The sequence below is a fragment of the Asterias amurensis genome, chromosome 6 (assembly GCF_032118995.1).
Source record: "Asterias amurensis chromosome 6, ASM3211899v1".
Classification (NCBI taxonomy): domain Eukaryota; kingdom Metazoa; phylum Echinodermata; class Asteroidea; order Forcipulatida; family Asteriidae; genus Asterias; species Asterias amurensis.
In genome coordinates this window covers 5,407,601-5,429,643 of record NC_092653.1, presented here as the reverse complement: position 1 = coordinate 5,429,643, position 22,043 = coordinate 5,407,601, and the positions used below count along the sequence as shown (strand labels likewise).

General features: G+C 38.6%; 1 protein-coding gene across 2 annotated transcripts in view; it reads left to right on the top strand.

Annotated features, from left to right (window-relative positions):
- LOC139938046 (ubiquitin carboxyl-terminal hydrolase 32-like) overlaps positions 1–22,043 on the top strand; it is a 71,935-nt gene that overhangs the window by 30,367 nt on the left and 19,525 nt on the right. For both annotated transcript variants that reach the window (XM_071933398.1, XM_071933397.1), the window contains exons 4-16: positions 3,631–3,755; positions 5,059–5,224; positions 8,228–8,359; positions 10,563–10,670; positions 12,356–12,471; positions 13,023–13,181; positions 14,073–14,240; positions 15,580–15,855; positions 16,634–16,774; positions 17,443–17,563; positions 18,036–18,229; positions 20,554–20,710; positions 21,385–21,526. In XM_071933398.1, coding sequence (XP_071789499.1) covers positions 3,631–3,755; positions 5,059–5,224; positions 8,228–8,359; positions 10,563–10,670; positions 12,356–12,471; positions 13,023–13,181; positions 14,073–14,240; positions 15,580–15,855; positions 16,634–16,774; positions 17,443–17,563; positions 18,036–18,229; positions 20,554–20,710; positions 21,385–21,526 — 2,005 coding nt within the window. The remainder of the gene's footprint in view (positions 1–3,630; positions 3,756–5,058; positions 5,225–8,227; positions 8,360–10,562; positions 10,671–12,355; positions 12,472–13,022; positions 13,182–14,072; positions 14,241–15,579; positions 15,856–16,633; positions 16,775–17,442; positions 17,564–18,035; positions 18,230–20,553; positions 20,711–21,384; positions 21,527–22,043) is intronic.

Genomic DNA, 22,043 nt, shown 5'->3' with positions numbered 1-22,043 from the left:
GTGCGACAAGGGTGTTTTTTTTCTTTCATTAACATCTCGCAACTTCGACGACCGATTGAGCTTAAATGTTCACAGGTTTGTTATTTTATGCATAGTGTTGAGATACACCAACTGTGAAGACTAGTCTTGGACAATTACCAATAGGGTCCAGTGTCTTTAAAATTTAAGTAAAATTGGAATACAAACACACATTTTATCATAATAAACATTTGTGTATTGCACTCTTCCGGAACATCAATCGAGGCGCCTGATATTGTACTATGCATAAAACAAAATTAAAGGCACTGGACACCTTTGGTATGAGCAAAAAAATTGTTCAGCATTTATTTTGCATAAAAGCAGAGCTGTATTTTAAATTGGAAATGGTTTGCTGTCAATTGTCAGTGTGCTCTGTCCAGTGATACTCTTTTCACTTATTTTATACCATTTAATTAATTCAAAATTAATCCAGTACGCTCCTGCTTTTACTTGTTTTTTTTCTTCATTTATGTCGTTTTGAAATGTCGGGAAAAGCTACACACGTTTGTAGTGTACTACTAGATCCTAGGTACTGCAATATGTAGTCAGGCGCTTTGTGTTGTCAGCCAAACAAACAATCTGAAATTTCCTGTTCTGCTGTCAGATTGGTTTTTTTTTTGCCTGCCCCAGGCACGACAAATTCAACCCCAGAGATCCTACATAGCACAATGTACTTCACGCTGTTTACAAAGTACATTACATTGGACATTCATGGGTATACATGTATTATGTTGTCATAGAAACAAATCATGCTTGCCAGGGATGCTTGATTATTTTTCAATGTGTGTAAGTTTGAGTGCCGCGGGTTGGGATTGGATAAATTTAATCTGTACTTGAGCTGTTTATTAATGCTAAACTTGGATTGATTTTAAATTGTTTATTACAATAAAAACACTCTCACAGCCACTAGGCTTGTACGAAATTCGTACAAGATTAACTTACATTGAAAGACACATTACATCAATAGTATTAAAGGCACTGGACACATTTTTTTTCAATTCAATTCAGTTCAATTCAATATTGGTTTATTTTCGTATAAAAATACAAGACCAAATAAAAAGTCATAGACTAATGGCATTTGGTTAACAATAAAATTACATCAAAAATATGTGTACAAGTTTACATGATAAAACAATAATATTAAAAATATTACTAGAGTTAAACAGACAAACAGGAATTGGGAAAACAGCAATAGACAGGAGGGGGGATTTGTGGACACAAAAATTGTTAAAGACCAGTAATTGTTAAAGACCAGTATTCTAACTTGGTGTATCCCAACATACAAGTATAATGTACATACGTATGCATAAAATATAAAATTCCAATCCATATGTAAAAGAAAGTGGGCGGGGGTGGCGGGGGACCCAAACCAAATGTACGGGTATGATGCATTAAAAAGCATTATGTACATTACATTATGCTTCAGTCTACTTGCACACATGTTGCATTAAACTTACATGTTCATTAGTTTGTATCTTTTTTACTTCCCTCCTAAGAAATCACCAAACAAATAATGCTAAGTTGCTTTTTTTTTTTGGCAGTGGACCAGTTGAAAAGTTGAAATGCTGTGGTACTTTTCAGGCCTGAAATTTCATCTTTGAGAGGGCAAGGCTATTTTTAATTTGCAACGAGAACTTTCATTGTAAATTATTGTTAAAGTCTATGTTGAAAGGGCACCGAGGCCAAGATCAGGGGCAACTGAGGCTATCATGATCCCTCCGCGGTCTCCATGTACATGTAATTCCAGGCTTGACTTGTTGAAAGGCTGGCTAGTGAATTAGAACATGATCAGTTTGAGTGTAGTTTGAGGGAGAGACAGGCCTGTATGCTTTGTTTTTGAAAGGGCAAGGGCACCAAGGCATTTTCTCCTTGGTAAACATGGTAAAGGGCACCCTACATACGTATGTATGAGGAAATTGTAAATTTCTACTGTCGCATTTCAAAGGGCATTAACCACCAAGGCAATGACCGGGGGGGGGGGGGGGGGGGGGGGGGCATGGAGGCAATTGCAATGACCGGGGGGCATGGAGGCAAGGCAATGACCGGGGGACATGGAGGCAATCGCATTTGTTGCCTCCATGAAGTATCAGGCCTGCTTGTTGAAAGGCAAGCTGGGTTACATGTCAAGCGTTTTAGAGTTTGAGGGAGTGACAGGGGATGAGGGTTATAAGGGTGTATTGACAGACCCCCCAGCAGTAATAAGGTGTGTCAAATGTTGGGGGGATTATGATCTTTGTCAGTGCTGAGATGGAGGTTGTATCCTTGATGGATGGACTGATGCAGTCATGAGTCATGACAGTTAGTCACATCATTCAGTGTGGTGACGAGGATGAGTTTTAACTGTCTGCTGTGTGTGACCATGGTTTGTGCATAGAGCTAGGACCTATCTCTAGACTCTATGGTTTGTGTGTGTCTGTGGTTCGTAGAAAGGTATGAGTCAACTATGTAGATGACACAACCCAGTGTCGCTGTGAAGGCCTACTGGTTGTTTTGTACTTGCATGGACAGTATTCATCAATTCCATATGTTTAGCTTATATACATGTACATGTACATGTATATTGTAGCTCAAATAAATAATATATAATAATAGGTAAGATTTAGGGCCTATATACAGGTAGCGCATTTTACAGACAATGCGCTGGAATAAAGAAAGCTACGAAAAAGTGGTTTATGGGCGAGAAGAGAACAGATGCATTTTTGAAAAATGAAGTGCATGTATTTACTGTTTATCTGTGTCTGTGCAAAACTGAGCACTAGTATACAGGAAATTATTGCTGCCCTCATTATTATTTTAGCCAGAATCATGAAATAAGTTATCAGGTTTTGGGGTAAATTTCCAATTAATTCTTTGTGATGCATATCGGGGCATAAGTCAGCTATTGCCAGTTGTCTGGTGGTTAAAGTTTAAAATAAAAGTATCATCTCCCATTGTTGTAATCATGTTTTACAACTTTGATTCTGACCAATGTTTTTTATTGCAATTAATTTTAAGAGTGACTACCAAACTTCATACCTTCCCTTTATATTTCATCAAGGTATAAGTATCTTGTTCCTACATACATGTACAGTGGTTTGTATGGCCTACCCTCCGAGGACATTTTTAAATAGGGACAATAGGTCCTCACTATTTCATTTCAATACATTTATTTCAATGTTGCCATAAAGTTACATTTGTGTACATCATTAAAGTTAATATACATGGTAATGAATAAATAATGGCAAACCACAGATGAAGTAAAGACAATAACAATTTACACCGAAGTTGAGTAGATAATGACAAACAGGACAACATCTAGGCATAGGGTGAAGCAAAGCTTTTGTTCCCGTACCTACGGACAGACAAAAGACGAACAAAACAAACAAATACACCAACAGACTACCACAACACTGACTTACATACAAAACATGTACTAGTCGGTTCTTTGTTTTCATGATGGGTCCTCACTAGTCATTTGTGTACAAAACCAATAGGGATTGCTTCAACACAAGAACAACAGAAAGTACAATAGGTGGCATCTAAAGTAGTGGTCAAACTCGACTGTGTATACATTTTTGTACATGTACCTCCAAACACTGACCCTTTATTTTGCTCTTGTTGTCTCTATTGCAGTTATCTTTGCATTGTGTGCGTGTCAGGAGAATGGCATGTACATTAGCCAGGAGGATGTGGAGCAATTCATCTCAACATGTGACGGCAACACGCCACCCCAAGAGGTTGCTCAACTCTTCCGAGAGGTGAAAAAACAAAATTACGTTGTCCACCTCTTTTTTGTTGTTGTCTCCTTCAGGCCTGGAATTTTATCTTTTAAAGGGCAAGGACGCTTTCATTTTACAAAAAAGGCACTTTTATTGGAAAAATCTTAAAGCCAATGGGAAAATTTAGAAGGGCACCAAGGCCAAGACCAAGGATCTATGTCATAGAGCTGCTTAGCTCGAAAATTTGCTTAGCATGAAATTTCTTCCTTGATAAAAACAGGATTACCAACCAAATTTCCATTATTGTGGCATATTGCGTGTTACTGGTATTCAGGTGTTGTTTGCTTATCCTGTAAATCACGTGGAATTTTGGTTGGTAATCCTGTTTTTATGAAGGCAAAAAATTTCACGCTAAGCAAGTTTTTGTGCTTAGCAGCTCTATGAAATTTGGGCCAGGCCACCTCACTGATAATTTCAGCTCACATGAACTTCCTGTATATGTAATAAATATTTTAAAGCATAATCAGAGGTGATCGAAATGTATTTTTCATCAATGTTTAACCTGCCAATCAAGTTATTACCCCTCCCCCCTTTTTTTCCTCGGTCAATGACCGTTATGATGAAATTGTGCGGCACTTTTTTTAATCACTAAATGCCAAAAGGTGTAGGCAATCAATATTTCAATTGGCTCTGAAATGGTATGAAACTAAGGGCAGGGTTGCTAAGGGCAATGTTTTTTTTATTTCATGATTTTTTTATTTGTTTTCTTTATTTCTTTTCATTTTAAGAATAATAAAAGAAAACAAATTTGCATGTTCAGTACTCTGAAATTAAAGCAAACATGTTTTGATGAATAAAACAGCCATTTATGTTTCAGAAGCAAAAATCTATATTTGTAGAACAATATTTTTCACATTTCGTACATGAACATGGTTATAATAAAAAAAAAAAAAAAGCAAAAATGCAACTCTAAAAAAATTTAAGATTGTGGGGCAATTTGCCTGTGACATTCATAAAGCTGTTGTGCAGAAAAAACTGCCTGACAGAATTCTTTGCTTAGCAAAAATTTAGCGGGTCACCAGTCACACAGTATAAACTAAATGTGATTTTGGTCGGTAACTGTCTGTGTTATGCAATACTTTTCTGTGCTTAGCAAATGTTTGTGCTTAGAGGCTTTATAAAATGTTCCTAGGTAGATTTTGGAAAAAGTTATAAATTCCGATGGATTGAGAAAAAATCCCCAACCGAAATTGCTTCAGGATTATTGTATACGTACAATAATAACTTGGCACACCAAAAGCTAATCCCTCCCTCCCACCGCCTTCTTATCTTTTTCGAAAAGGATGATCGAGTTTCGTACGAGCAGTTCTGCTCCTGGCTCCTCAAGCACAGTCACGTGATGAAGCTGTCGGCATGGTTACTTCAAGACTCTAACAAGCCCGGTCTGCGATTATCCGATGAGAGTGATACCCCAACGTTCTACCAGACTCTAGCCGGAGTGACACACTGTAAGATTAATCATTCTGTTTGCGTTGCTGTTTGAACAGTGGCCCTTGAGTTGAAAATTTGTCTTTTGTATCAAGCCAGATACATACATGTAGTGCACATGAACATGTACCGACTAAAGGCAGTTCGAAGTCTATATTTTAGCAGGGGGTACCGCAACAATTTAATAGCTTATTGGTCGTGCTGGCTCGTCACTAAAATAGTTATGTAAGGGCCATCCAGGCCTTGAACTTGAAGGGGCATGCATTTTTGTTATAGTATGGTTGAGATGGTTATTTGTACTAGAATTTTTGAAACATGCAAAGGGCACCACAGCAAAAATATAGTGCACCTTCTGTGGGTTAATTCAAGGCCTTTAAATGTTCTATCAAAGTCATAGAGTTATAATATAAGAACTAGAGGGCGCACTGGTGATGCTGCTTGCACAAACACGACGGGACCGCAAGGAGACACGTGTGCCATTCTGCACGCGCGTTGAGAATGAAGTACACTTTGGAGTTTGTGTTTATTGAACGCTATGCGATGCTGTTTTGTCAACTTACAAAATGGCTGCACAAACACACGCTGTGCAGTGCTGTTTTGTCAACTAAAAAAATGGCCGCATGCGTGCATGCTGGGCCGCGTATATAGGCCAGTGCGCCCTCTATTTCTTATATATAACTCTATGGTCAAAGTACATGTACTTTACAAGCCTGTGAGCCAACAGCAAAATGTGCATGCATATAAGACGAACATCCATTCCAGAGAACACATCTTTCAGGTCTTTTTCATGAACAGTCCTACATGTGTCATCATTAACATGTGTACTGTATGACCATTCAATATTATCCACCATTTCAATTTCCAACCGTTTGGATTGAAGTTTCTGACCATTTGGATTGAAATTTCCAACCGTTTGGATTGAAATTTCCATTGGTTATGATTGAAATAACTTCTCAGATAACAAAGATGCCCGGTTTCCATCTGACAGTGCAAGGAGGCGTGTAGTAATGGAGAATCATCTTAACTTCATTAGTGTGGTTCTAATCAGAGCAGTACTTCTATTCTGAGAAGAGAGGAAGCCACAGTTTGTCACTTGATTGACTTAACAAGATAATTAAGTAGGGGGAAATTATTGCTCAGGGGTTCCTAGATTTAGAGAAGTAGCCAATGAGGTAGGCATAAGGTTATGTAATTGTTGAGGTGAATGAACAGGTCAAAGGTCACCCACGTTGGTTTCCTTTTCCTTTTTTTTTTTTTTCTCGTATAGACCCTATGCACACTACCTAGCGTATATATATACATACATACATACATACATACATACATACACACGCGTCTCCTGTTCGTAATTTTGTGTGTAAAAACGTGCACACAAAAAACTGGACTTCCCCAAAAAGGCAGAAATTGTAGACGCTCCTTGTTCGGAAGTGCGTAAACACGTGTACCATCCTTTTGTGCACGGTTTGACAGAAAGTGGCGGACAGGATCGGACAGGAATATGCGCTGCGGGTTGTGCATAGTAAAGTCTATTGTAAGTAGTGACAAAGAAAACTGGAGGGAGACAGTATTGTTGCTGGTTAGCTTCCTTCATTCATTCCAAATTTCTTTGCTAAGCAAGAAATGAGTGGGGCTCTGGTAGCAAACTGGAAGGAAAACAGTATTATTGCTGGTTAGGTTCCTACATTCATTCCAAATTTCTCTGCTGAGCAAGAAAGGAGTGGGGCTCTGGTAGCAAACTGTATGGAATGTTCGCTGCTAACCTATTTCTGCTAAGAAGGATTTTTCTGTGCTTAGCAGGATTTTTGTGCTCTCAGGCTTTATAAAAATGAGCTCTGAACCCAAACTCTGACAACACCAGAACTTGAGTTTGGTGCACTAGACCAGTTACCCACCACATTCCATGCGTTATGGGAAAAAGTCTGAAATAAATTTTTCCTTTGTTAATTTGGGGGGTTAACTAAGAGAGGTTTGTGGTAACACCATGTGAATATCTCTTTTGAGTAGGGGTGGTTCTGGAAAAGAACTAGTGGTTACCTTCAGAAGAATTCAGGGGTTTAAAAATCAACATTTTGTTCACCTTTTAAAGTCATGCGTTGGCTCCTCCTCCCTTCCTACATCAGATTTTTTTTTTTTTACATTTGTGAGAATGTTGAAACTTTAGAGGACCTGTTAGTACGAGGGGATCCCTGGACTAAAATGAATAATCAAATGTTGATGACGTGTTCACTAATGACAACTGCCACCTTCATGAATGCAATCTTGATTGCAAGGTTAATTGAAATCTATTTTTGGTCATGTTTTTTTCTTCTAATGTCACTGTGTGCATGCATTTAATTTCATTTCTATTGAATTCATTTGGTGATATTATAGTGTGCTTTATTTATTTATATTTATATTTATTTTATTTTTCTGGTAAAAACGTTAAAAGCAACTAAAATACACCGTTGTGACAAAGATGCGTGTTGTCACCTAGTGTATCCATACAAATGCATAAAATAAAAAACTTGTGACAATTTGGACTCAATTAGTCATCAAAGTTGCACGACAATATTGAAAGTGTGTGCTTTCAGATGCTTAAAAATAGGCTTCGGGCTATGAAGTCTTCTAATGATTGAGTGAGAAATTAGCTCACTCTAAAAAGCTACGTTACTTCAGAGGGAGCTGTTTCTCACAATGTTTTATACTATTAACAGCTCTTTCCATTGCTTGTTACCAAGTAAGTTTTTATGCTAACAATGATTTTGAGTAATTACCAGTTTTTGAGTAATTAAGTGTCCAGCCATCGATTTCACAAAACTCTTCTTAACTTAAGACTAATCTTAGGACTTAGGACGAGTCCCAACCCTGCACTGTAGCATTCAGACCTCAAGATTAATCCTAAGTTAGGCCGAGTTACTCGTCCTAACTCGAGATAAGACGAGTCCTAACTCTTTGTGAAATCGACCCCAGCAACTTTAAGCTGAAGTTGAGAGTAACATCTGGATGACTAACCCCATATTTATTCATTTCATTTGTTTTAACAGTGGAGGAGACAGATATTATTGAGTTGGAGAAGAAATACTGGGCACTGCAAGCGCAGTCAAAGACCGGCCGCTTTGACCTAGACACATTCATACCATTGATCTCACCACCGATGCCCAAAGAGTTATGTGAAGGTAAGTGCTGCTAAGGAGTCTCTCTTGGCCCATCTTCATAGAGCTTTTGCTTACCACACTTAGGTTACCAGTCAAACTCCCATGTCGCATGTACAATTTGTGACTGGTGCCCTGCTCATTGCTGCTTAGCAGGAAACTGTAAAGCATTATTTTCTGCATATAGGCAGCTATGTGAAATTGGGTCCTGTGTTTCTTACACCATTGCTTCACGGGAAACGTTTAAAGAGCTTCGATGAGGAGCAAAGTAAAAGTGATAAGAGATGTTAAATTTGCATCGGAGATAAAGAATATTAATTGGTTTTTACCCATACACCGATGTGTGTTAGCACTGTATACTCAGTACTTTCCCGAGTCCTGTGAGAAAATATCACAGGAATATGTTTACTCGGATGGGATTCGAACCCTCGACCCTTGCAATTCTAGAGCAGTGTCTTACCAACTAGACTACCGAGGTTGCCCGGTAGCTAGAGGCAGTTCGAATCCTATGTTTTGGCAGCCGCAATGATAATAAGAGATGTTAAATTTGCATCGAAGATAAAGAATATTAATTGGTTTTTACCCATACACCGATGTGTGTTTAGCACTGTATACTCGGTACTTTCCCGAGTCCTGTGAACAAATATCACAGGCATGTTACTCGGATGTGATTCGAACCCACGACCCTTGTAAAAATGGTCGAAGCAAGAGAATACAAAAGTGTGTTAGATGTTAGATTAATAGCACCATGCTATACATGTAGGATCTTTTTTTAGTGTTACCGTATCTTTGTAATATCTTTCATTGCCCAAACATTACTGAGCAATGATGTGAACGAAGAAAAAAAAAGGCCAGATTATCCCCCTTCCAGTCCTGGTTTAAAAGTAAAAGCATATTAGATGTTAGATTGATCACTAGGGGCCAATTTCATAGAGCTGCTTAAGCAAAAAATTTGCTTAAGCACGAAAATAGCTCGCTTATTTTACACATGTTACTGGCCAAAATTTCATGCCATATACATTGCTTATGACTTGTATTAGCTGTTGTTTACTTAGCATAACAATTGAGTGGAGTCTTGGCCGGTAAACTGATTTTACTAAGCAATGATTTTTTTGCTTAAGCAAATTTTTTTGCTTAAGCAGCTCTATGAAATTGGGCCCAGATCATTAGATGTTAGATTGATGTCAGATTGATTTAAGTTCTATAAGAGTATGCTGTACAATGATTATAGTCTACATTGTTTTTATATTCTAAATACTTCATAGTTTTTCATTGCCCTAACATTATTGGAAAGGATAATTAATGCCACTCAGTGAACGTGAAAAAAGGGCCAGATTATCTCCCCTCCAGCCCTGCTTTAAAGCCATTATACACTTTCGGTACAGATTTACAAATAATTTACAGGGTTTACAGAAGGTAATGGTGAAAGACTTCTCTTGAAATATTGTTCCATGAAATGCTTTACTTTTTGAGAAACATTAAAACAATATAAATTCTCGATAGCGAGAATTACGGATTTATTTTAAACACATGTCATGACACGGCGAAACGTGCGGAAACAAGGGTGGGTTTTCCCGTTATTTTCTCCCGACTCCGATGACCGATTGAGCCTACATTTTCACAGGTTTGTTATTTTATATATAAGTTGTGATACACGAAGTGTGGGCCTTGGACAATACTGTTTACCGAAAGTGTCCAATGGCTTTAAATGTAAACGTGTATTAGATGTTACATTGATTACCCCATGATGAGTGGGAATGTTTGTACTGCCTCAATCTCTTATTCCTTTTTTTTTGTCGTCTCACATTCTAGGAATAATCAATGCATATCTTTTATGCCCTAACATTACTGGAAAATGATAATGTCAGTCAGTGAACGTACAAAAATGCCAGATTATCCTCCACCCCCCCACCCCCCACCCCCACCCCCCCCCCCCTCTAGCCCTGGAATTGAATGTAAAGCGTATTAGTTTGATCACACCATGATAGAGTATCTATTGAATGAACAACTTCAATCTCTTATTCTCTCTTTCATCGTTTGCCATTCTAGGAGTATTCAGTGCTGAAAAATTATAATGCCACTCAGTGAACGTAAAAAAAGGCAAGATAATCCCAACCCCTTTCAGCTCTGGAATTGAATGTAAAAGCATATTAGATTGATAGACTATCTAGAAAGTGGAATGTCTCAGCTTAATTCTCTTTCCCCTTTTTGTCGTCTGACATTCTAGGAGTCTTCAATGCGTTTGATGTGAACAGTGATAACCACATAGACCTGAAGGAGATGGCATGCGGCCTGTCAGCGTGCTGTCGAGGACCAAGGATAGAGAGGCAAAAATGTAAGCTGCTGATAAGGGCGGGAATAGTTTCAATCTCGTCTTCTACTATCTCAAGTATCTGGCATGAGATTCTTTTGCCTGGGTGTGAATGATCAATTCGTTGGCTCAGGACTTTATGTGTGTTGTAAAGAAATTGTTTGGCAAAAAGAAACGATGATAAAAAAAAACCATTTATTTTTGGTTTTTAAAATGTTTTGAAACAGAAATGTAAGCTGCTGATGAGGGCGAGTATAGTTTCAATCTCGACTACTACTATCTTTGGATATCTTGCATGAGATTTATTCTGCCTGGGTGTGAATGATCAATTCGTTGGCTCAGGACTTTAAAGCCATTGGACTCTTACAGTTCAGAAAAAAAAGAAAAAAGTTCACAGATTTACAAATTAACTTACAGGGTTTACAGAAGGTAATGGTGAAAGACTTCTCTTGAAATATTGTTCCATGAAATGCTTTACTTTTTGAGAAACATTAAAACAATATAAATTCTCGATAGCGAGAATTACGGATTTATTTTAAACACATGTCATGACACGGCGAAACGTGCGGAAACAAGGGTGGGTTTTCCCGTTATTTTCTCCCGACTCCGATGACTGATTGAGCCAAATTTTCACAGGTTTGTTATTTTATATAGAAGTTGTGATACACGTAGTGTGGGCCTTGGACAGTGCTGTTTACCGAAAGTGGCCAATGGCTTTAAGGGTGTTGTAAAGAAATTGTTTGGCAAAAGAAATGATTAGTTTCTTCAAAAAAACATTTATTTTGGTTTAAAAACAATTTTGAGACAAAAATGTAAGCTGCTGATAAGAGCGGGAATAGTTTCAATCTCATCTTCTACTACATGTATCTCAAATATCTGGCATGAGATTTCCTCTGCCGAGTGTGGATGATCAATACGTTGGCTCAGGACTTAAAGGGCGTTGTAAAGAAATTGTCAGGCAAAAAGAAACGTTTCTAAAAAAAAGTATTCATTTTTGGTTTTTTAAATTTTTTGAGACAAAAATGTAAGCTGCTGATTTGGTTGGGAATAGTTTCAATCTCGACTTCTACTACCTCAAATATCTGGCACAAGATTTCTTCTGCAAAGTGAGAATGATCACATGTACTTCATGGAGGCAATGAAGGCGATTGCCTCCATGCTCTCTACTGGGCCCAGTTTCATAGAGCTGCCTAAGCAAAAAATGATGCTCAACAATTTTCAGCTTAGCAGAAATGAACAGAAAAACCAGTCACATATTGTACATGTGACATGGTTTTTTGGCTGGTAACCTTTTTCTGGTAAGCATAATTTTGCTGTGGTTAGCTAATTTTTGTGCTTAAGCAACTCTATGAAAATAGGCCCTGGTCTTTGCCGTTGTGTCCTTGAAATGCTCCAGTAGAAATTTACAATTTCCTCAAGGGGTGCCCTTTACCAAGGAGGAAATACCTTGGTGCCCTTGCCCTTACAAAAATGAAGCATAAAGGCCTGTGATCAATTCATTGGCTCAGGACTATAAGGGGCATAAGTGAAGTTTTAAAGGCAGTGGACACTATTGGTAATTACTCAAAATAATTATTAGCACAAAACCTTACTTGGTACACGTCGGTGTATGGGTGAAAAACAAAATTATTAGGAATACATGTAGTTGTACATATATTGTTGGATGGACTGAACTAATTTTTGAGCTGGCGTGCTATTTTTCTCTTCAGTTTTCTTCAAAATCTTTGATACTGACCAGGACGGCCTGCTGAATCGAGATGAATTGGAGAAGATGGTCCAGAGTCTCCTCAATGTCAGGAGAGAGAATAGAGTGGGACTGGAAGTGGTGAGTGGTTTGTTGGTCTGTCTTTTTGTTTGTCTGTAGGAGAGAGAGTAGAGTGGGACTAGAAGTGGTGATTGGTTTGTTGGTCTGTCTTTCTGTTTGTCTGTAGGAGAGAGAGTTGAGTCGGACAGGAAGTGGTGAGTGGTTTGTTGGTCTGTCTTTCTGTTTGTCTGTAGGAGAGATAGTAGAGTGGGACTGGAAGTGGTGATTGGTTTGTTGGTCTGTCTTTCTGTTTGTCTGTAGGAGAGAGAGTAGAGGGGGACTGGAAGTGGTGTGTGGTTTGTTGGTCTGTCTTTCTGTTTGTCTGTAGGAGAGAGAGTAGAGTAGGACTGGAAGTGGTGAGTGGTTTGTTGGTCTGTCTTTCTGTTTGTCTGTAGTCAGGCAGCTTAGCGAATGGATGTGGTGTCCAGACAAAAGCACAATTTTTTTCCACGTACTCCTTATAACCTGGGCTTTGCAATTTTGATAGGAACCACTTCACCAATACATAATATGGCGGCCATCTTGGATTTCCATTCCATTTCTAAGTCCATTTCTAATTTTGATTCAACCAGGATGTCAAGTCAGTGGAGAATTTGGACCCAGTTGACATAGCAGCTGATATATTGGCCAATCACGACGGTGATAAAGACGGCTGCATCACGCAAGAGGAATTCCAGATGTGGGCAATCAAGAACAGTCTACCGGATGACTTCTGTAAACTCCTATTTCAAGTAAGAATTCATTGTGGGGGTAGGGGATGTTTGTCTGAATGATTTTCCCAACAGAGAACTTGGCAAACTCCAGGATTTCCCTTAATTTTTGTCAACAGGGATCTCGGCAACTCTAGAGGTTTCTCTTAGCTTTTTCCCCAAAAAGGTTGGATCGCCCCCAGGTTTTTTCACTAGCCCACATGTATTGAAAAAAAAAAAAAACACCCCACAAACAAAACACGGAAGTGGAATTCGCAAAAATGCTTTTTGGGACGGCTTTATCCCTCAATGGCACTGGACACTATTGGTAGTTACTCAAAACAAAGGGGTCTGCTTTAAGCAGCTCTATGGCCCTTTTCAAAACCACGGCTTCGGCTCAGGCTAGCTTGGCCCCGTGCTTGTTTTGACAAATGCGCGTTCTTTGCGTACGCGCTCAGCAGGGTTTCGGACGAGAGGACGGAGCCGGAAGCCTAAGCCATGGTTTCGAAAAGGGCTTTGAAACTTGGCCGTGGTGGCTACAGCTGTGGCTATGATCTTTGCTGAGGGTGTTAAGGCCCGGTCCCACTGCAGCGATAACGATAATGATAACGATGCAAAGAGAACACATTCTATTGGTTGAATGACCGTGTGCGTATTTTGCGTGATTCAACCAATACAATGTGTTCTCTTTGCGTCGTGATCGTTATCGTTTTTGTTATCGCTGCAGTGTGACTCGGTCTTTACTCGGGACAAAATGGACTTCATCACACGATGACACGGAAATCTAGCCAGAGCCATATGTAGCTGTTGCGGCAAATTTTGACACTAGCTTCAATTAAAAAGAAAATAAACAACCAACCTTTTGACTTTTCATCAAATTGCATTTCTCATTGGTGGCTGATTTCCCTTTCCTCCCTGTACATGTACATGTAGGTATGTCACATCATCCTTGGTTTAAGACCCCAGACCACCGAGGAGGAGAAAGAAGTAATTCTGGGCTGGGTTGAGAGAGAGAAAAGGAGGGGGTTTAGACTGACCCAGACGTGGTATCTCATCTCCATGAACTGGTGGAGGACCTGGAACCATTACGTCAGCCACAAGGTAACGCTCTTGTTATATAACTTTGTATCCATCTCCTGCCTTATCCCTCTTAAGGGCCATTCATAATAGTCAATGTTTAACAATTTTATTTTTTGTTTGTGGCTGGGTGGGTCAAAAGAAATAACTGAAGATCGAAATTCATTTTTTTTTTACAACATGATAAAAATAAGAAAGAAATAAAATGCCTCGCTGGTCCAGATCGTCGTCTGGCGCATAGCAGGTCTGTTTGTCGTCACTGAACAATAAACTAAAATGGGTCATGAGGGTCTTAAGGGTCATGTCAAACTAAAAACTGTTGTACAAAGTTTGATGTGCTTGCCAATTTCATTTCTGATTATAACTACAAAGTTGTTTTGCTTAAGCCAGGAACAGCTATAATAAACTACTGATGTTTGAATCCTTTGACCTGATAAATCTGCATCATTTGAGGCATTACTTCGTTCTTTAGTGTATAGAGTATATTGTGAAGTAAATCAATATTTGAAAATCAAAATTTGGGGTGGGTGGGTGGGTCAAAACAGTTTTGAGAAAAAAAAAACACAAATTCTTTTAACATCGACTATTATGAATGGCCCCTTAGGTGCAGGTAAAAAAAAAATTGTTTTTTTTATGAGATATCGCCCAGCTCACAAGGCTGGACGACCACTTCAAGGTGAGGGCTACTTTTCACTCATGTGGGCTATCAAACCAAATCAACTGTCACCAGGGACTTGCTCAAGGGCACAAGTGCCATGACTGGGTATCGAACCCACACTTTGCTGCTGACAACACCAGAGCTTGGGTCCAGTGATCTAGACCGCTCGGCCACGACACAAACAGTTCTTAACAACTCGGTTAACCTCAGAGACAACAACATTTATAAAAAAGCACAAATAAAGTTTGCAACATGACACAATAGTAATATTCAGAGTAAAGCCTTGGAAATTGCTACACTTCAGTCCTTAGCAGAAGATGGTAAGCCTGAAGTTTTTTCTAGCAATTAATGAGGGGAACTATTGTAATTTCCTGCGGATAAGTCTTGTCTTATCTGACTTTTTAGACCCCCAAAACATTGTCGCGTCTTATCGTTAAGAGCGCCTTGTCTGCCAGCGATTGAATTCTTTTTATGATCACTGTGTGAAGTCTTACACTTATACTGTAAAATAAGGTAATTCCAAGGTAATTCTACTTGTTATCCATTTTCTTCAAATAAAACCTGCATCGTACATGTTGTGTAGTTTTAACAAGCCCTGACCATGCTTTGAAAAACCATGGACGAACATCTCTCTCATTCTAGAAAGATGCTAACCAAAATAAACAATTGTATTTCTAGTATTGTTTTATTTGTTTCTCTCTACAGCCGCCCTTCTCCAACCAGACCCTGAACCATTCCAAGATGCCGAGCCCTAATGCCAGCGGCACCCTCGGTAGACAAGGCACCCAAGCGTGGAGTGAGACCAAGTCCCGTAGCCCACTCCTCTCACGCCGCGGCACCCACAGTAATGGGTCAAGCTCGGCACCGAACAGCCCCACGAGGTCACCCAAGAAGTCTGGGCCTGGGAATCAGGGAAGTCTTGGCCCGCCTAAGCCAGGACTTGTTGATAATACTCTGCTCATTATGCCCGATAACAGAAAGGTGGGTGCTTGATTTTAGCCATTTTGTGAGAACAAAATGCCCTCTCCTCTTGCCGTATTCTTTAATGGTTCATTTTTATTTCTTGAATGTTCCCCTTTGATTGCTTATTTTATGTCTTATTTATCTACCTAAAGGGGTTGTCGCTTTGGATATTGATCTGGTCGTTTTGGGCAATCCCTAGGTTTCTGTTTGCTTTTTATGTTTGGTTTGTTACGTCTCTCATTGTTTTCCTAATGTTTTTAAATCCTACATTTTCTGTTATTGTTGCTGTATTTTTTTAAAATGTTTTTAAAGCCTGAAAGAATAAATAAATAAATAAATTTAAAAAAATAGAATATTGTTCAAATTGCTCACTACTAATACTGGCACAATGTATACGCCGACATGCGCCAAGATAATTAACTGAAAATTAAGTAATAGAAAATGTGTTTTGCATTGTAACAACTTATAGTATGTGTTTCCTAGAGATATGAAAATAAATGTATAAGAGCACAACGAAGCAGCTGACCACAACAAAATAATGCTTATCAGAATAAGGTTACCAGCCAAAACACTGTGTCACGTGTACAAATTGTGACTGGTATCCTGCTCATTTTTGCCTAGCATAAATTGTTAAGCAATATTTTCTACTTAAGCAGCTTTATGAATTTTAGCCCTGTTTACTGGCAACCAGCTAAGGGAATAAACATCATGCAATCATCCAACTCCAAATCCACTCAAAGATTATTGGCTCATGTTGGAATTAACTTTGATGAGATTATTTTTGTTATCATCGCAGGTCGGGACATTAACAAACGAGGGCGGCAGATTGAAACGTAATCCGCCGCTAATGCAAGGCAAGGATTATGAAATCATACCAGAGCCAGTATGGAAGGCCCTGTCACAGTGGTATGCTGGCGGGCCGTCTCTCCCAAGAAATGTAAGTCTGTCTTCAATCTTGATGGTTCCTTATTCCTATTTTTTTTTAAAGGCACTGGACACTATTGGTAATTGTCAAAGACCAGTATTCTCACTTGGTGTATCCCAACATATGCACAAAATAACAATTCTGTGAAAAAATGGACTCAATTGGTCCTCAAAGTTGCAAGAGAGCGATGGAAGAAAAAAAAACACCTTAGTTGTGATGCCTAAGAAAGGCTTGCCTGAGGTCTTTTAATATTTGACTGAGAAATTACTTCTTTCTCAAAAACTATGTTACTTCAGAGGGAGCTGTTTCTCACAATGTTTTATACTATCAAATGCCCCGGGAACAAACAAGTTTACAATAAAACCTGGGAAATGGCACCCTGGGGATCAACCTGAAAGGGGATGCCACTTTTTTATTTCAGATATCAAATAATAAACCACAAGGAAAACTGATTATATAATTTTACCCTTTTCAGCTTCCATTATGGTTTATTATGTAAAACTAAATTTTGTCATCTACTTTATATTTGTATGCAGTAAATTATATTTATTTATCTCTTATCGCCAAAAGAAAACCAAGTGTATGAAAGACTAATTACAAAATGAGCACAGACATGGATTACCGGGTATTTACTTTGATTTTGATACAGTGGAATAACTTGATAATTATTTCTTTTGTAGGTGATAGTGCCTTTAGAAGGAGAGCCCAGTGCTTCATTAGAGTTATACCCAATCAGTGTACGCCTCCTTAGACACCAGACCGTACAGCAGAGACAGAATGCATGGAATGGGGTCAATATTGGTGAGCTTCATCCCTGTAGTCTTTACATCCGCACAATTTCATAAAGCTGTTAAGCAGAAAAGGAATTCAGAGGTAGTCAGTCTGCTCATTTCTGCTTAGCAGAAAATTGTTCAGCAATATTTGTTGCTTAAGCAGCTCTATGAAAATGGGCCCAGGTTGTCTTCTGCATTGAAAGATCTTTACTTTAAAAGTAGTACTTTTATTTTATTATTTTACCATACTGCAGGAATAAACGTAAACCAAATTTTTATTCCACAAAACGAGTATCCATTTAGTTTTGAAGTAAAGGAAAACCGCACAATTGTGTGGGATATTTGTGTTAATCATAAAATTTTCTTTATAAAAAACATCATTCTGCACTATTCATTTTATAACAAATGCTTTTTTGAGCCCAAAGCTCCCCATTGAAAGGCTATGTTTCCAATGTTTGCCATCGATCTAATACAATTCATCTGACTCTAACCTTACACAGGCAACGTCTCCATCGGAGCTAGCGGTATTAGCTTCAGTCAGAACAGCAACTCGACCCCTCCGGCCCCTAAGAGGTACCTCGCCCACACGGCCTGCTTCAGTAAGATGCACACCATGCAGCAGGTATACGAGTTCCTCTCAGGCCGGCTCAGAATACGCAGTGAGGAGATGAGGCTCTGGAATCTCAAAGATGAGGTAGGCGTGACTCACGTTACAAAGTGTTATTAGTTAATCTTGCCAAAAAATAGTTAATGGCCTGACGTTTCGACCCTTAGCAGAATGTTCCCCGAAGGCTAAAAGGAAGACTCTGCTAGGTTCAAAAGGTCAGGTTTTAAAGGCAGTAGACACTATTGGTAATTACTCAAAATAGTTATTAGAATAAAAACCTAACTTGGTAACGAGTAATGGGGAGAGGTTGGTAGTATAAAACATTGTGAGAAACGGCTCCCTCTGAAGTGGAGTACATGTAGTTTGCGAGAAAGAGGTAGTTTTCAACAAATTTGATTTTGAGACCTCGGATTTAGAATTTTAGGTCTCAAATCAACCATCTAAACGCACACAACATCGTGCAACAAGGGTGTTTTTTCTTTCATTATTATCTCTCAGCTGACCGATTGAGCTCAAATTTTCACAGGTTTGTTATTTTATGCATGTTGAGATATACCAAGTTGAGAAGAAATGTCTTTGATAATTACCAATAGTGTCCAGTGTCTTTAAGTATTTTTTGCATTTATACATATGTACCATACATGTAGGTCATTTTGGTTGGTAAGCAGTTTGCACCAGCTAATTCTATTTCTTAGTTATTTTTGTCCATCTTGTTGACCCCAGTTACATGTTACATCGTGTATTTAATTGCATGTATTTTATCAAACCTTATTGACCATACTGTATAACAATTATGCTGGCAGTCTCGTTTGCATTTCCTTGAAATTTAAGAGGGTAGCTCGTCTGCTGTTATACTGGTAGTCAACGTTAGCCTGGTAGTCACTGGTTGACCGATTGGCATGGTTGACAAGCTCCCTTATAGGATGAAATACATGCACTGGTATGCCATGTGCGTTGGATAGCAGTTCAACAATGGTATTTCTGAGTCAGAAATGTGTGGTTCTACATGTTCTACATTGTACAAGTCTTATACTGTAGGTGGGCAGGCAGAGAGGTGGGCAGGCCAAAAACAAATCATATGTAATGTTAAACAATTGGTAGTCTTTGATGATTTCATATGTGCATCAGAAAATCTTGAAATATGGGAAATGAAAAAATCTTTCTGCAAATAAAATGTGTACTTTGTCTGTTGGTAAGTCTGATTTATCAATGTGAACAACTTTTCTGGTCAACATATATTTGTTATTTCTATGCATTTCTTTTTACTATAATCTTTTACCTTTGAACTTCTTTGTTGTGTGTGTTTTGGACAAGGTACTTTTAATGATTTTTATCAGGGGAGTGTAGAGGCTTTATCAAAGTTGCTGACTGTCCCAATTGTGTGCTTGAACTGCTGTGATGTAAAAGACTGCATTTTTTCTTTTTTCTTTTTTTCTTTATAATACATGATGTACATGTACTTCTTTATTTTATGCAGGTTTAGTGGTCTATATTTTTTAATATGGACCTTGTGACAACCACTTTTCACCACACAATTTAAACAAACAAAATTGGGAAGTGTTTGTCACCTTTTTTTTGTTCCATAAAAACTGGCTTTAAAAAAAGAAAAAAATGCTCTTTCACCTCTTCACTTGCCCTATACACAATTTTGACCATGATCAGAGTCAAAGTTGTTGAATGTATCATGATACAGTAACAATACACTGGTCTATTGGTACCAGTTCAAATGATCTTCATGCCTTCAGGAAGAAGGATGAGATCAACTTGTGCAAAAACTGATCGACTTAAGCATAGTTTTATACCATCGGCTGTGTGAGTTTTTAATGAGAATCTTTCATCTGTTCATGTAAGAAGTAATTGTAGTTTTTAGGTAACATTTTTTATTGCACTGATTGTGTATAAAGTTTGTACATTTATTGTGCTGTATTTGAGGATAACTATAGTGTTTAAAGGAACACGTTGCCTTGAATCGGTCGAGTTGGTCTTTGAAAAGCGTTTGTAACCGTTTGTTATAAAATGCTTATGGTTAGAAAGATGTTGTAAAAGTGGAATACAATGATCCACACAAACATGCCTCGAAATTGCACGATTTTCCTTTTACCTCGTCGACTAACACGGTCGGCCATTTATGGGAGTCAAAATTTTTGTTAGTTCGCAAAGTAAAAGCAAAACCACGCAATTTCGAGGCAAATGTGTGTGGACGATTGTATTCTACTTTTAAAACATCTTTCTAACCATTATGCATTTTATAACAAACGGTTACAAACGCTTTTCAAAGACCAACTCGACCGATCCAAGGCAACGTGTTCCTTTAATGACTTTTTTTGTGAGACCAGTACTTCAAATTCCTGTGACTGTGTTTAAATATTTGGCTAATCTAATCTACTCCTCCGATGATCATCTCTGAACAGAACAATCCCATCTTACTGGAGGATGATTCGAGCACCTTAGAGCAGCAGAACATCACTGAGGATCAAAACGTCTTGATTGAAGTCAGGAATAAGGATCTTAGCTGGCCTGAGGAGATGTCACTGTTGGCTAAGAGCAAACAAGATAACAAGAAACAAGGTCAGAATTGTATATGGTCTTAAAGGGTTTCGGTACCTTTTGTAGATAATGTTATTGGCCATGACATGAATCCCTACTCACTGTGAATGAAGATGTTTGTAATGTAATTTACCTGCTGAAGTTTCAGCCTCATTAGTCATGTTAATCGTCAAGTTTTTTGAGAAGAAAAAAAAAATTGAAAATCACATAGCATTGTTGTCAGGAGAGTCACGTAAATCTGTTGTAAATGCTAAAATGATTTTCAACTCACTTAGAAAACTTGTTTTTGTTTTATTTTGTAAAATGTTGTTCCCATTGCGATCAGACAGCATTGAGTTAAACCCGATACGGTTATCTACGGTTTTAAGAGGTAAAAGCAGACGCAATCCCATTTCTCTAGCATCCAGTTTATTCACATATGCTTGTCGTTTTCATTGGTCACCGTGTGTTTACGTAACGATCACAGAGGTCAACGGGTCATCTGTTGTGAGTTTAACCTGGATGTGGTCCAAACACAGTGTTTTAAAATATAAACCCAAAGCTGTTAAATATAAACCCCCAGCTCGACTGTCTAACTTTAGAACCGTTCAGAAACAAAGAGTTGATCTCGATTGGATTGAACCATGAGTTAAACCGACTTTAGTCTAGTGTCTAAACGACCTCACTGACCTTTGTTTATTGTTTGTGATTTCCAGTTGTGAGGACAGAGAGCGGACTGACTGGCATGAGTAACCTTGGTAATACATGCTTTATGAATGCGGCTATACAGTGCATCAGTAATACACAACCACTCACACTCTACTTCAAGACAGACTCCTTCCTCTATGAGCTTAACTCGTGAGTATTGATAAATGATAATAGTAACTAGTTCTTATACAGCGCATTTCACAATGACCGTCTCAATGCACTTTACATTAGTGCCCTGGTCATTGGACCAATAACATTCCTTTAATCTTTCTCAGCTCCCTGGGGAGTATACAGCCTGGGCAACTGTAGCGTTCCAAAGGTTTTTTCATACACAATATCAAAGCTTGCTTTGATGGTGGGTCTTGTAAGTGACACGGCAATCAGACATGATATTCTTCCTACTTTAGGAAGATTTTTGATTGTTTTGTTTGTCCCTTGGAAAAGTCACAGAAAAGGTGATTAGACAGCCTGCCATAGAGTTAAATAAGAACTAGAGGGCGAACTGGCACACATACACAGCCTGGCGTGCGCGCATGCGGCCATTTTCTTAGTTGACAAAACAGCATCGCATAGCGTGTAATTGTGCGGCCATTTTGTAAGTTGACAAAACAACATCGCGTAGCGTTCAATAAAAAAAAACTCCCACTGTGTACCTCATATTCAACGC